Consider the following 13,135-nt stretch of genomic DNA (forward strand, 5'->3'; position numbering starts at 1 on the left):
AGTTTGCATGAAATTTTTACCTGCAACAATTCCCCAATGTGCTGAACTGCGTGATACCGACTTATATAATACATCATTTTTGCAGCAGAGTTAAACAAAACGCAAAGCCAGACTCAGTTTGATTTTTCTCTCGTGATCACAGACATTATACCGCATCTGAGAGCTATAAGCCATTACCTCCGTCATTTTTTAGTATATAAACATCAAATACAACAAGTGTTTAAATCAAATCAAATGTTTAAATGTAGTCTTTTAAAAATATTTCAACTACAAAAATTAAAAACTAAAAAAAAATGCTTTCAGGTAAAAATTGGAAGCATGTGAAATATTGAAAAGGACTGCCTCAGTATTATTGAAATATTTTAGATTTTTAGAAAATGAAATGTTAGAATAGAGAAATTTCCATAGACAATTGGTTTAGATGAAAACATGTTTTCTAACAGAACAATATTCCATTGAAAAAATTTCCAATTGCATTTTCTAGTGGGCAATTTTTCAATGACATTTTCAAAAGAACAATCTACATCTGAGAAATTTTCCAACAAGCTCTCGTGAGCTCTTAAAGGCAAGAAGAAGTAGTTTTCAAATAATCCATTTTGAAAGGCAGTTATTATTCTGTGTTTTACGCCTTTTACAGCAAAAGCAGCAGACCAAGCACAGGGCAGTTTCCAGACTTTCCGTTACCTCCTTTCTAACTTAAAATACAAATTACTGAGAAATGTTCCCAGACTTTAATTAAGAACCATGAGTAATTTTAAAACAGGTTGTGCTGTAAATGTTGCTTACCTTTGGTAGGGATACACACCTGGGATCCAGACACGGGTGTGTCAGGGCTGGGCCTGAGCTCTGGTGTCCAAGCATGGCCTCCAGTTCAAACTTGGGTCTGCAGCTTGATTTTCTTCCTTATTAGACTGATTTATAATCTGAATTTTGGTGGTACCTGCAAGTCCAGTTATTGATCCCAAATCTCATAGCAAGTGCTGTCTAACAGTACAAAACCACCCAAAGAATAACCCAACATAAAACTTGTCCCATCCTTACCCTCTGATGAGATCAGGTAAAGAATCTGCCTGGGATTCTGCTGTGACACTGTTTACAGGAAACATTTACATTTCCAATTCCCCTTTTGTTTTCCTTATTATTGCTCCCAGTTTTTCAACCACACAATCCCTCCTGAAGCTGACTATGCCTGGCTGGGCATTTGTGCATTTGGGCCCAGGTTTGTGTATATGGGATGTGTATGTGAGGAGGGAAGTGGCTGGTGGCTTCAAGTGACACCTCACAAGTGAGATTTAGCAGAATTGAAAATACCACAAGGATCTACAACCCAAGTTCCCAGTTTGCACTTCAAATCTGCCAGTTCAGGACTTGGAATCCACACTGAATCCAGCACTCTGACATTTAGGGAAACTCATGGCCTCTTTTCAAGATTTGAATATATTTCAAAATATGCAGAGATTGATTTCCTCCAATTCAGAGGGACAGCACTTAGATCTAGACCAGAACCACCTCCCAGCCAGTGTAAATGACAGTGGCCTCTTTCACTTTGTGGCTGTTCTGCAGCTCAACTCTGGGTACAGATCTGCTCTGAGTTCACACCCAGAATTCAAGAGGGAATAGAGTTTTCAGTCCTTCTCCACTGTCACAGAGAGATGAGGGTTGTGCAAGCTATGGCACACAGCTGTGTCATGAACTTCACTTGACAGGGTCTGGTTGCTTTGCATCACATGAGTTGACAACCACAATGCCTTACAGCACCTGCAGAGCTGGGAATTTACAGATGTATTCAGATACAGAGAAGAAAAGACTGTTCCATGTATTCATTCCTCTCTTGTTTCACAGAAATAATTAGATCTCTTGTTCTCTGCCACAATCTCTAGTTCCACTTTTCCCATAAGGTGGTTTAGCTGTCCTAAATTACAGATCAAAAAGCTAAATGCTAAAGGCCAGGCTAATTCTCTTGTTTCTCTGTGTAGTCTATGAAAACCCCAGACAGTTCAGAGGGCAATTCATCTCACCCTTGGATAGCCATCTCCAGTAAGTCAGACAAACAGCTCTTTGGAGGTGTATCCCTGTTCACTGCAGAAGGAACCTCCTCCAGAGTTTGACATATGCCTTTCCTGTGCCGAAAGTCCAGTGGGATAAATCACATCCACAGCTGTTGCCCATGTACAGAGGGCTCAGACATAAAGCTGTGGTGAGATAAGATCACTGCAGAAACAACCGTGGCAGCCTGAGATACTCCATCCCCTCAGCCCCACCAGCCATCTGTTCCAGCCATTCCAGCAGATGGTACTGATCCCTGTGGCACAGCCAGTGGGACACGGACATCCTCCGCGCTCTGTCCGGTGAGCAGTCAGCTGGTTGCTCCTGGAGGCATCTGACGCTGACCTGGCTGAACTTTTTGCTGAAGCAGCTGAGAAATGTTCCTACAGTCCCTCCCATTGTTCAGCTGTGGACTCAAAAGCTCTCACAAGAGGGGCAGGAACAAACCACAGGCAGCTGTTCCGCAAGGTTGCATTATCAGGACACTAGGAATGAATGCAAAATGCTCCTGGAAGGCTTAGTTCTTCCAACTGATATTTTCTTATTTCTGCTTGAGCTACAGAGGATCTCTGAAGAATTATCCAATTTGTTCTATATATACCCCAACTGGTTGTTGTTCTTTGCCCTGGAGGGAGTTGCAAATTGTGTGTGCAGCCCGTACTTTCTGTAAGGAGATTGCACACAGAAGTATCCCCTGCTTGCACAGTCCAAGCAGATGGCACTGGGCAGGGAAAGAGCTATTCTCTGAGAAGTAGCAGCTATGAACAGTCTTTCAAACATTAATAACTTGAGAAACACAGTAGCAGAAATTAGATGTAAAGCGACATAAATTACTTCTAGAAGGTTCCATTAGTTAAAAAAATGATGTGCATAAAAGAGAAGAGCAGAAAAGCACAATCCCACAAGCCAACAAGGACTGATCTAGTCTAACTGAGACACAACCACAGCATCAGGAGCTCATTGCAAAGACAAGGGAGCAGCTAATCTAGTGAGGGCAACCAGACCAGATGTTTGTTTGGATTCTGATTGTATTTTCTTGCCAGCTGCTGTGCACCAGCCTGCAGCCCCAAGGTGGGGGATTTGGGATGAACACAATAGCAGAGGTAAATTTGTTATTAAATGCATCTTAAAGGGAGGGATATGGCAAGGAGGGAAGGCTCTGAGGACAATGGGATGTACAACTCTTCATCTGTAGGTCAATTTTTATTGCATTTCAGATCAGCAATTGCGCGGGTCGTTATTATCGGGGCAGTTTTATTGAACCAATTTGGCAATCTCAATATAGCATCTAATGCATAGAGGAAAGATGTTAAAAGACTGAAGAGATTTAGGAGTCTGAGCCCCACTCCTGATCAGTGGAGCTTAAACTCTCCAAGGACTTAAGTGCTTTTGAAAATGGGACGTGGTCTCCTTGGTCATGTACACACTTCTGAAAGAATTCTCCTCCTCGGCCCCAGCACAGCATGGTGCTCGCTGGTCTCCTCGCTGTCAATCACGGCACAGAGGTCAAGGACTGAGTGGTTCACAGCAATTACTGGCTTATGAAATTCTCCTTTTCTTCCTCTCAGAACAGTCCCTCCTGTTGAGAGCAGGCGTGTTGGCAGGCAATGATGTAGAGAAATATTTCAGTGGAGAAACAGAGAAACCTGTTGTCTGGAGGAAGCACCATCGTATTTTCCACAAGTAAAAAAATGTTAAAAATTGAGAGATGTACAAATGAACAGGATTCAGAGGCAGGGATAAACTAAATGAGACACTGGCAGATCTGGAAAGATCTGATGTGCCACTGGGACAGTGGAATCTATTTTCTTACAAGTGCCAGGACTACAAAGGAAACCTGCAAGACTGTTAAATAAAACTGGAGCTTTCATTTTAATTAATGCCAGGAAGAATAGCTATTTTCTTCTCTTCTGATTAAAATGGTTATGGAGAAACAAGGCTACAGAGCTGCTCCAGCCATCAGTGGCTGTGTTGCTGCTGCTGCTACCAACCAACCTTCACCTTCCTCAACTGGGTATGTTCCGAATCTCACCTCGGGGTGTGTGGGGGGCACATCTCAATTTCATATCCTGTAGCCCAATTCCCATGTTTTTTTCCTCTCAGATTCCACTTGTTTGGTCTCACCAGATGTTTTCACTGAGCCAAGTGAGATCTATATTTTTAACATAATAAATTACCCCCATCTCCCTCTCAGTATCTTTGTCCTCACAGGTTAAACAGCTGCTGTCCCTCGGGAGATGCTGGTGGATCAGGAGTTGTGACAGTGGCTGTGGCCTGACCCACAACCTGGATCCCAGCACCCGAGACACTGGCTCTTCAACACGGCTCCAGTTCCACTCCATACGTGCATCCTGCCAGCAGAAGTCCTCAGCCAGTGAGGGTGAAACAGGAGTGAGCTCTGGGCACCTAACAGAGAACTCTGGGAGCCCCTGCTCCACCTGGATGTGTCCTTTGGTCGCCAAAGAGTTCCATTTTACCTGTTTTTTTTTTTTACAGCTGATCTTCATCCACCCAGATGGTTTTACGCTGCTCTTCCCCGATCCTGTCTTTTATTATTCGGATGAGATCCTCAATGCTGCTCCAAGCATCTGCCTCCACAGAGGCATAAAGGCAGGGCAGTGCTTCCAGCTCTTTCTCCTTCAGACGGCACAGACGTAAAAACTCATCCTCAGCCTCCGGCTTTGGCAATAGTTTCCTGTATCAAATGAGCAGACCAAAGATAAATGTCTTACAGTTTAAGTTAATCCTGCAGTCCCAGCTGTCCCATCAAAAATTTATTGTCTACTAACTATGTACAAGCAATAAAAGCAGTGGAGAACACAGCTACTCCAGGCCTACCCTCCCCTTACCTCCACGCTGCCCCAAGGAAAAATTTTTGCTTATGGGGAAACAATTTAAGAGGATTGAATGGAGGAGAGTGCAAGTGTTTACAACCTTCCCTCTTCCAGCCAGCACTACCTTAAGAAATGATGTGGGAGTGCTGAGCACAGAGAAAAACACATATTCTTCGGTCTCATCCTCCCACAATGCTCATTGCTACCAGTGACAGTGAAAGAGTGCTCGATTTGGGGAATTCCTGCTTTCTCCTGTTGTAAGATTTCAGGGAGGAGTCATGGGAGGAAACAGTGCACATACATTAAGAGAGATGAGGTCCTTTATTTCTCTCAGTGAGAACATTATTGGACTCAAGAGTTATTCACCGAATAAGATGGAACATCAAATATGCAAAAGGTTTGATATGTTACCTGAACCTCTTGATGTTTTTCTCTGAGACTCTGATAAAGAGAACAATAGGATATATCTTGGCTTTGATTAAATCCTTTGTGCAGCTTATTCCAGCCTCCAGGAGACAGTGCTTGTTCTAAAAACAAAGTCATAACATTGTCACAGAGGAACATTCACTGCTGTGAAATCTCATGGTAAAGGTATCCAACCCTTATGGGGTCAGCTGGAAAGCTCTCTATTTACCATTGTAGTGATTTAAAACCTTTTAATCAAATATAGATTTAAAGTCCAACTCCTCCTACTAGTTTAAACTACTCAGACAAATAACAGCTGAGCTTAACAGCTTTTTAAAAAGGTTTAAATAGAAATGATTTGTTCTAAAGATGAAAAGTATGATAAAATACCAGTTTTACATATAGACACAAACACACACACTTGCTTTTTGTTCAGAAAGAACATCTACTGCAACTACTTGTGAGAGAAAAAAACATCACTTTAATTCTCCTTTTTTTTCCACGCTGTGCATCAAATCTACTCTACTTGACATCAGATCTCTGTCTTTGGCATTGTTATCTTTGTTCTGAACACCCTTGTGTCTGGGTTTCAGGCTTTCCTTTCCTTTGTCTAGGTCCTCGTATCTCTTACTCTCTCGTGTATTCATGTGTGCTTATGATACAAAAAGGAAATGAATAAGGGATGGAGCACAGAAAACGAAAGGATATTTTGCTGCATCAATGTGGGTCATCACAGGGAATGAGCGAGAGTATAAAAGGATACGGCTGAGGATGGAAAAGAAGAGGAGAAGCCAGAGCACAAATAAAAGCCATTGGGGGGAATAAATACAAATCTGAGATTGAAGGTGGGTAAGAGAGAGAACATGCAGCTGTAAATTGGTCAGTCTCTTATTCAAAGCATTGCAGAGAGGTGCACAGCCAGCCTAGTGAAGGGACACTGAGGACTCTGCACACCTTGGCAGTGACAGCCTCGATATTGGCAGGTACAATACATTCATATGTGTTCAGATTCTTTTCTCTGCTGAAGATGACAGTCTCTGTCCTTTGCTTCCTTAAGAACTCTTCCTTTGTTACAATATCTAGAAAGAGATGTGAATGGGGACAAAATCAAGTTTACAACAGCAGAACACGTAGAAAACTATCCAATAACACTTCACCCGGGATGCAAGGATGGTTCAGGGAAGGAAGAAGAGCAATGAATTGTCTTAACAGCTGCCTCATTTCTTCCATTGAATTCAATTAAAGCCTAATCTGATCACAGCTGAGCATCTCAGCTATATCCTGCACCAATGAGTCCTTGGGCAATTACTACAGCACTATGAAGACATTAAATTAAAACAGTAAATACAATTCCAGCACCTAATGTTATATAGCAACAGTTCAGGGATGGAGGATGCTGAGAAGTGCTAAAAAAAGGAGGTCTCTTCAGCACAAGGTCCTAAAGCAGGGATTTAGTGTTCCAACATTTGTGTTTAAAGTTTCGAAAAAATTTGGCTTAGGTTGCAATGTGTGATACCGGCCCCCTTGTGAATTGCAGCTCTACATCAAAGCTTTTGTTTTATGTTGCAAGACAGGGGATATTTATTATAATACTTAACTTCTCAGCTTCTGTGTCTGGATGACTGTAAGGCTGCACTCTATGCGGTGGGTATTCAATATTAGTGTAAAAATGAAACGTCAGCTCGGTTTAATGCTGTGTTGTGTACAATCCTGCCCTCCAGCCATCACGGTACTGCTATTGCTTTAATAGTAAATACTTAGCATGGAAGAAAATCAGTCTTTCGAGTAGATCAAATGCACAATCTTCACAGCTTGGATGAGACAGAAACCTAAAGTCGCTCTAGGGAAGATATTCCTCATAATAGCAAATACTAGAAACAAATTAATCAAAATTTCACATTGCCTAGATATGCAGTATGCAAACAGTATGCAAACAGAAAGAGCACTCGCAGCATTTCAGTCTCTGAGGGGCAGCCTAGCAACCACACAGCATACACATGGATAATATTTATAGACACAGAATCTCATAACCATGTGCACTGGCTGTCTCAAAAACATTCAGATATCTCAGATAGTCTCAAAAAAAGCAAGATTTACAGCTACACATCACTCTGATGTGACTTGAAGTACCTCAAGCAACTCTCCCACGCTCATGGCCCTACGTGTGTGCGCATATATATGTTCGTATTTCCAGCACTGAGGGTGGCAGTCATGGCCCTCTTTTATCCCGTTACCTGGCTTGCATATGTTGAATTCCAGGGCACCTCCAGAGTTGAGAAGCTTCTGTACCAAGGGCTTGGCAAGCATGGTGGGGGTGAAAAGCACTGGGCGCCTGCGCTCACAGTGGATGGGTCTCACCAGGCTATAGGGGATCAGACTGAGCTTCTTATTGATTTCACTTTCAGAATCCAAATCTGAGTAGAGAACAAGACATTCATCCTCTGGTTTCCTCTCCATCGATATTTGGAGAAAAAAAAAGGAGAAACACATGAACCAGAAATAACACGGTCAGTCATACCGGTCCTCCTTTCCCTTTCACCAGGGTTGTCTTTACTATGTATGCAGCAGTATGATGTCCAACCTAACACTAAGTAATTTAAGTGCCTTTTGCTTTCAAGAGATTATTCCATAATCTCTTCAACACGACACTTGCTTGGGGCCTCTTTCTGCTTCTTAGTTTGGCTTTCTTTGAGTTCAATGTTTTTGAACAAAAAAGCAGGAAAGCACCTACGAAGAACTTCCAGCCAAACAGGAAGTTTCAGTGTCCTAAACTTGCTCATGAAAGCTTAGTGACCCAAGCACTTGTAGCAAAATCAGTGCCATGTGTGTAAAAGCTATTTTATGTCCATACCTTCTAGTTTCTCAGGCAACTGCTTCTTTGCTTCCGATGAGGTCCGTGCCAGACCGGAGGGCCAGCCCGTGACGATGCGGACGCGCTCGTTGCTGTTCATACGCTTGTATTTGTTTTCAGACCTACTGACAAACTGAAAAGGTGAACCAAAAAAAAAAAAAAAAAAAGAGATTTGACCCTCATTTCTTGCATTGTTTATTCTCCCATCAGCCAAGGTGTGTTACCTACGAGGTCTGAATTACCAATGTCTATCAAAGACAGGACCCCATGGATCTGTTGACCGAATTGTAAGACTCTTTAAATATCATAGATCTGATTCAGAGCCTTTGCTAATCCCCTTTGGGATTTCTTGTTTTGTTCTCTGCTCTTAAGAGGCATGATTTCCCTTCACAGAACTCCCTGCTATCACCAGCACAAGCACTGATGTGCCCTCAGCAGAGTAACATACCCAGAGTATGTGCACAAATGTGTCACAGGTTATACCCAAACTGCCTCTTCTTTGCTCTACCAGAGAGACTTAAAACCTCCCAAGTGGCATCTTTTACAGTCATTTTACATGAGAAACAGGTTTCATGCTTTCCTTCCTCATCCAACTCAGCTATTCCTCTATCCAAATATTAATTCCCCCTCCTGTGTATTTGCTAACCTTCACAACCACCTTCCTTCACAAGACTATCATTCATCCACACAGTCTGTCACGCTCAGAGTCACTGACCCACAAATAAAGGACTATTTTCTGATGGAGCCTTATCTCACAGACTTGGAGATTTGGTCTAGCCCAATGGATTTGTCCTTATGGTTCAAGCAAAACACATTTCAGCCTCTGATGGCAGACATGTGGGATTCCTCAAGGTACATCAGTAATGGAAGGCATGCTCTTAAAAATGAACACCCCACATCACCAGAGAAAACACAACTCATCCTTCTCTTTCATGTATTAAATCTCTTTTTGATAGGAATAAATTCCGATGCAGCCTCTATACCTGAGCTGGGATTTCTGGGGGAATTAGGATAGCCTGAGAATATCTGCTGTTCAGATCCACTATTTCAGACACTGCATTGAAGATTTGAACTTTATTACCTGTAAAATCTGGCCCAAAAGAAAGCTGGCTCTGGATAGGCGAGGGCTGGTTTTTGGGTCGTTCGGCTGGGCAGGCTCCTCTGGCTGCAATGTATTCTATCAAAATTAACACAGGAATTTTTCTTCCCCACCCTCTTTTTTTATATATTTTTTTTTAATCATAACAACTGAGAAAAAAAACAAGCAAAAGCAGATACTAATTGAGATCTATCCCAAATACAATGTTCTAAACAAACTGCAGACAGAGCATGGCCTATGCTGAGAAACCCTGCTCATTCACTGCTCTTCCACATTCCCTTTTTCATAGGAGACTGTTCTCCACACCTTGAGAAAGAGGTAATTTCTGCACCAAGACAGAACATGCAAAGCTCTTGCTTTCACCAGCACCTCTGCCAGTGATCTCTGTCCCTCTGATCAGTGGGGACACAAGTACAGAAGGAATGTGTGACATTTAACCTTGACTGAAATGAAGTACAAGCACTGTCTACCTGCCTCTGCAAGTGTTAGAAGCATATGTGTCTCCCAGACTCTAAAAATAACTTATGGTAACTAATACACCAAGAAGATAGTTTTAATTGTGTAAAGATGGAACTTTTGGGTCTAGAGAAAGAAAAATCAAATTATTTTGACTGATGGAAAAGGAGCTACTGTGTGTGAAGACTTGATAATCCCAGTTCTCTCCATAGCTTGTAAATTAGAAGAGACAGGTCTTTATAATATGGGACAACAGGCTCTGTGGGTTAGAGGTTTGTTCACAATAGGAGACATAATTCTGATTATTGACTCTAAGGACACAACTTCTTCCTCATGTGCATATGAAAGTGCATTGGAGGTTTACAGGCTGAGAAGAATGGAAAGGATTAACTAAAACACAGAACAGAGATTTGACTTTTGAAGTGTGCTCCCTCATAGCTGGAAGGGTTAATTGTGAGTCAGAGCTACGTTCACTGCCAGGGACAATATTATTTAAAGTAAACATAAGGTACCCATTTCCTGGCACAATCAAAACCTACACAGAGTGTAAACAGGACTTTCTGTAAACTGATGATGAAAACAGAAAAATGAAAAACAAGTTACCAGGGAAGTATCAGGTGTTAAAAAGACCTTGTTTGTACATACTTACCCGGAGTGCCCGAAGGGTGTTATAGGAGTTTTCTGTCTCATCTTTGGATCCTCTGTGCATCAACCGCTGCAGCTTCACCAAAAGAAGTTGCTGGGCTCTGAAAGAAAGAATGGAATCGCATTGATCAAGACATTTTTGAAACCACTCAAAAGAAAGCTGGATTGTAACGGCTCTGTGCCTACAGAAAGGATTGAATAGAAATAGCAGTGAGGACTGACTGAACCACGCTGTAAATGCAGGAACAAAATAATGAGCAGGACTGCAGTGCAGTTAAGGATTAAAGAATCTCCACGGCATATTTTCACATGATACTTTTTTGAGTAACCCACATTATTCTTTCAAGTAACAACTGGAATCTCTTTTCTACAGCTTTAGAGCTTGTATTACAGTTTAACATCACCAGCCCTTATGTCAAAAATTAAGACATATACCTCTTTCCTTACAGCAGTCATTCATGTCCCTGTTCACAGAGCCACTGCTCTCACTCGTGGTCACTCAGCATCACACTCACCTGCTGTAGCTGGGGATGGTCCCCGTTTCCAGGTCTCTGTCCGTGAATGGATCCACCCTGGCACAATGCCACTCACACCTGCCCTGGTACATGGTGTCCAGGATGTGGACGATCTCATCACACCTCACGGACAGGGAGCAGCAGTCCAGCTGGCTGGAGATGTTCAGGTTCAGGCGGATGTGAAACGAGTCCCCCGACGTGATCAGCCCTTCCTCCAGCTCCGACAGCAGCTTCCTGTAACCTGCAGCAGTGAGGGAAGGGGTGAAGCAGGATCTCATGCCATGGTGTTGCTGCATTCCTGGGAATCCTCTGTGAGAAGCCACAGCACAAACTTCTGAGGCTCCTCTGAGAGGGGGTCACTTGCAGAGTGCTGGTTACACTGGTTGCAGCAAGGTCGTGGGCCTGCCCCTTAGAGACACCAATGGGGCTCAGGGACAGCTCGTGCTGCTGGTGTCAGATCTGTGAGAATATTCTCATTCTAATGCTACCTTTAGGGAACTCCATTTTCAGTACTCCACCCATGACCTGTGAAACAGGCAACTCTGCAAAGACACAGACACAGCCATAGCTCCATCCTCTAAGTACAGTGTGAGTTCTGCCACCAATTTAATGACAAGCTATTCTCCTTATTATTAGCTCTAATTGGCACTCCCAGAATCTATAACATGCTTTATCTGCAGTTAAGTGGTGCTCAAAAAAAATTGCAATAGTCTTTCCTATGTCTGAAAACATCAAAGAAAATCAAAGACATCACTTTGTGCGTGATCTATGCAGCTGAAATTCTCTAACCAGCACAACCCCCCCCTCAAAACAAAAGCCAATTTACACATACCAGTAAAAAATGGATTTTGGAACGTAACTTTTGATCCATAACCTGAAATTATCATTATAGGCCATGAGCACAAAAATCAAATTCTGTTCACCAAACATGAACTCCAGCTGTTAAAGATAAGATAAAGCCACAAAGGTAATAAACAGGGCAACTCCATCAGGTAAATGCTAAATCGACCAGCTGGATAAAGATCACTCAGCTCACCACATTGTATTGCAGAAAACTGTACGTAAAAATAAGCTTGAATGTGTTTTGTGATTCATGTCTTCATTGGCCCACCATGTAAATTCTTCAGAATCCTGTAGTGACAAGCATATGGGCTTTTTTTGTTCTCAGTCATGAGGCTAAAAGCTGGAACAGTTCCAAAGAGGAGCTGTAATTAACACCAGTGGCATTCTCCAGATTTATCCCAATACAAAGGATGTTCTGGTTTTGTCATTCTCTTCCAGACAGGTTGCTGTAACAGACCTGGGACTATTTGAGATAAGAAATACTTCTGGTCTTACCTTCGTGATTTGATTTATACTGGAGAGTTACTGGACCACTGCACCTCTGAATTGTCCAGTGAACTTCTTCCTTTGTGCAAGTATCCAAGGGAACACTCTGATTTTCCCCTTTAATGCAGCCCTCCAACTAGATATGAAAGAAATATTACTTTCCAGTGCAGGTTCAATCTCTAAGTCAATTATACCGTTTTTTTTTTAAAGTGGCATAATCTTTTTCTGATTAAACAATGCAGACACTTTGCTATTGGGATGTAAATTATGTTGTAATTATTTAATTTCTTTTCTCTCAAATTAGGAATGCCAGAATTCAACAGAACAGCAGCACTTTGGCAATCCCAGGCTTCCCAGGAGTAAGTAGTGCAGGAATATAAATTGTGGGGTGGGGGTTTTTCCCCCTTGGAGGCATTTTAATAGGAAAATGTTTTGGGAACATTGGCAATAGAGAGAAAACTGAGCAAAGAGAAACTTAGCAGGAGCACTGTTGAACTTATGTGAGACCAGGGACAGCATATATGGTGTGGCCACAGCATATGTGGCCAGACATCCAGAACTGTTTGGTGATCATTTCCAGCTCACCAGGAGGATTTGGTGGCCCTCCCGAAGTCCAGCTTTCTCCGCAGGTGATCCTGTCTTGACAGAGCTGATGAAGCTCCCCCTGTCGTTGCCCCCCACCAGGGTGATCTCGGAGTTGAGGCTGTCCCCGTTCAGCGTCACGCGCTGGATCGCGTGGCACGAGTTCCTGAGGCGGCCCACGGACGTGACAGAGGGACGAAAGGGCCTGTGGTCATGGAAGGAAGTGACAGTTACCTCAGTCTCAGTTAAATGCATGATAAATGAGGGACATACAAATAAACTTTCAGTATTATCAGGCGCTGAGGTCTAAGGACTCTAACAGAAAGCCTTCTCGATGCTGCAGAGGTTCTGGAGAAGGGCAGCTGGGCAGCTT

At 42.7% G+C, this 13,135-nt stretch overlaps 1 protein-coding gene across 2 annotated transcripts in view; it reads right to left on the reverse strand.

The window, feature by feature from the left end:
- Positions 1-3,222: 3,222 nt before the first annotated feature.
- Positions 3,223-13,135, reverse strand: part of CARD11 (caspase recruitment domain family member 11) — a 44,926-nt gene continuing 35,013 nt past the window's right edge. For both annotated transcript variants that reach the window (XM_064673185.1, XM_064673184.1), the window contains exons 15-24: positions 12,766-12,967; positions 12,190-12,316; positions 10,852-11,092; positions 10,341-10,437; positions 9,218-9,313; positions 8,137-8,269; positions 7,520-7,699; positions 6,240-6,364; positions 5,292-5,407; positions 3,223-4,741 (exon numbers count right to left, since the gene is read on the reverse strand). In XM_064673185.1, coding sequence (XP_064529255.1) covers positions 4,537-4,741; positions 5,292-5,407; positions 6,240-6,364; positions 7,520-7,699; positions 8,137-8,269; positions 9,218-9,313; positions 10,341-10,437; positions 10,852-11,092; positions 12,190-12,316; positions 12,766-12,967 — 1,522 coding nt within the window. In that variant the 3' untranslated portion in view covers positions 3,223-4,536. The remainder of the gene's footprint in view (positions 4,742-5,291; positions 5,408-6,239; positions 6,365-7,519; positions 7,700-8,136; positions 8,270-9,217; positions 9,314-10,340; positions 10,438-10,851; positions 11,093-12,189; positions 12,317-12,765; positions 12,968-13,135) is intronic.

Source organism: Pseudopipra pipra, chromosome 16 (assembly GCF_036250125.1).
Source record: "Pseudopipra pipra isolate bDixPip1 chromosome 16, bDixPip1.hap1, whole genome shotgun sequence".
In the NCBI taxonomy this organism is placed as follows: Eukaryota; Metazoa; Chordata; class Aves; order Passeriformes; family Pipridae; genus Pseudopipra; species Pseudopipra pipra.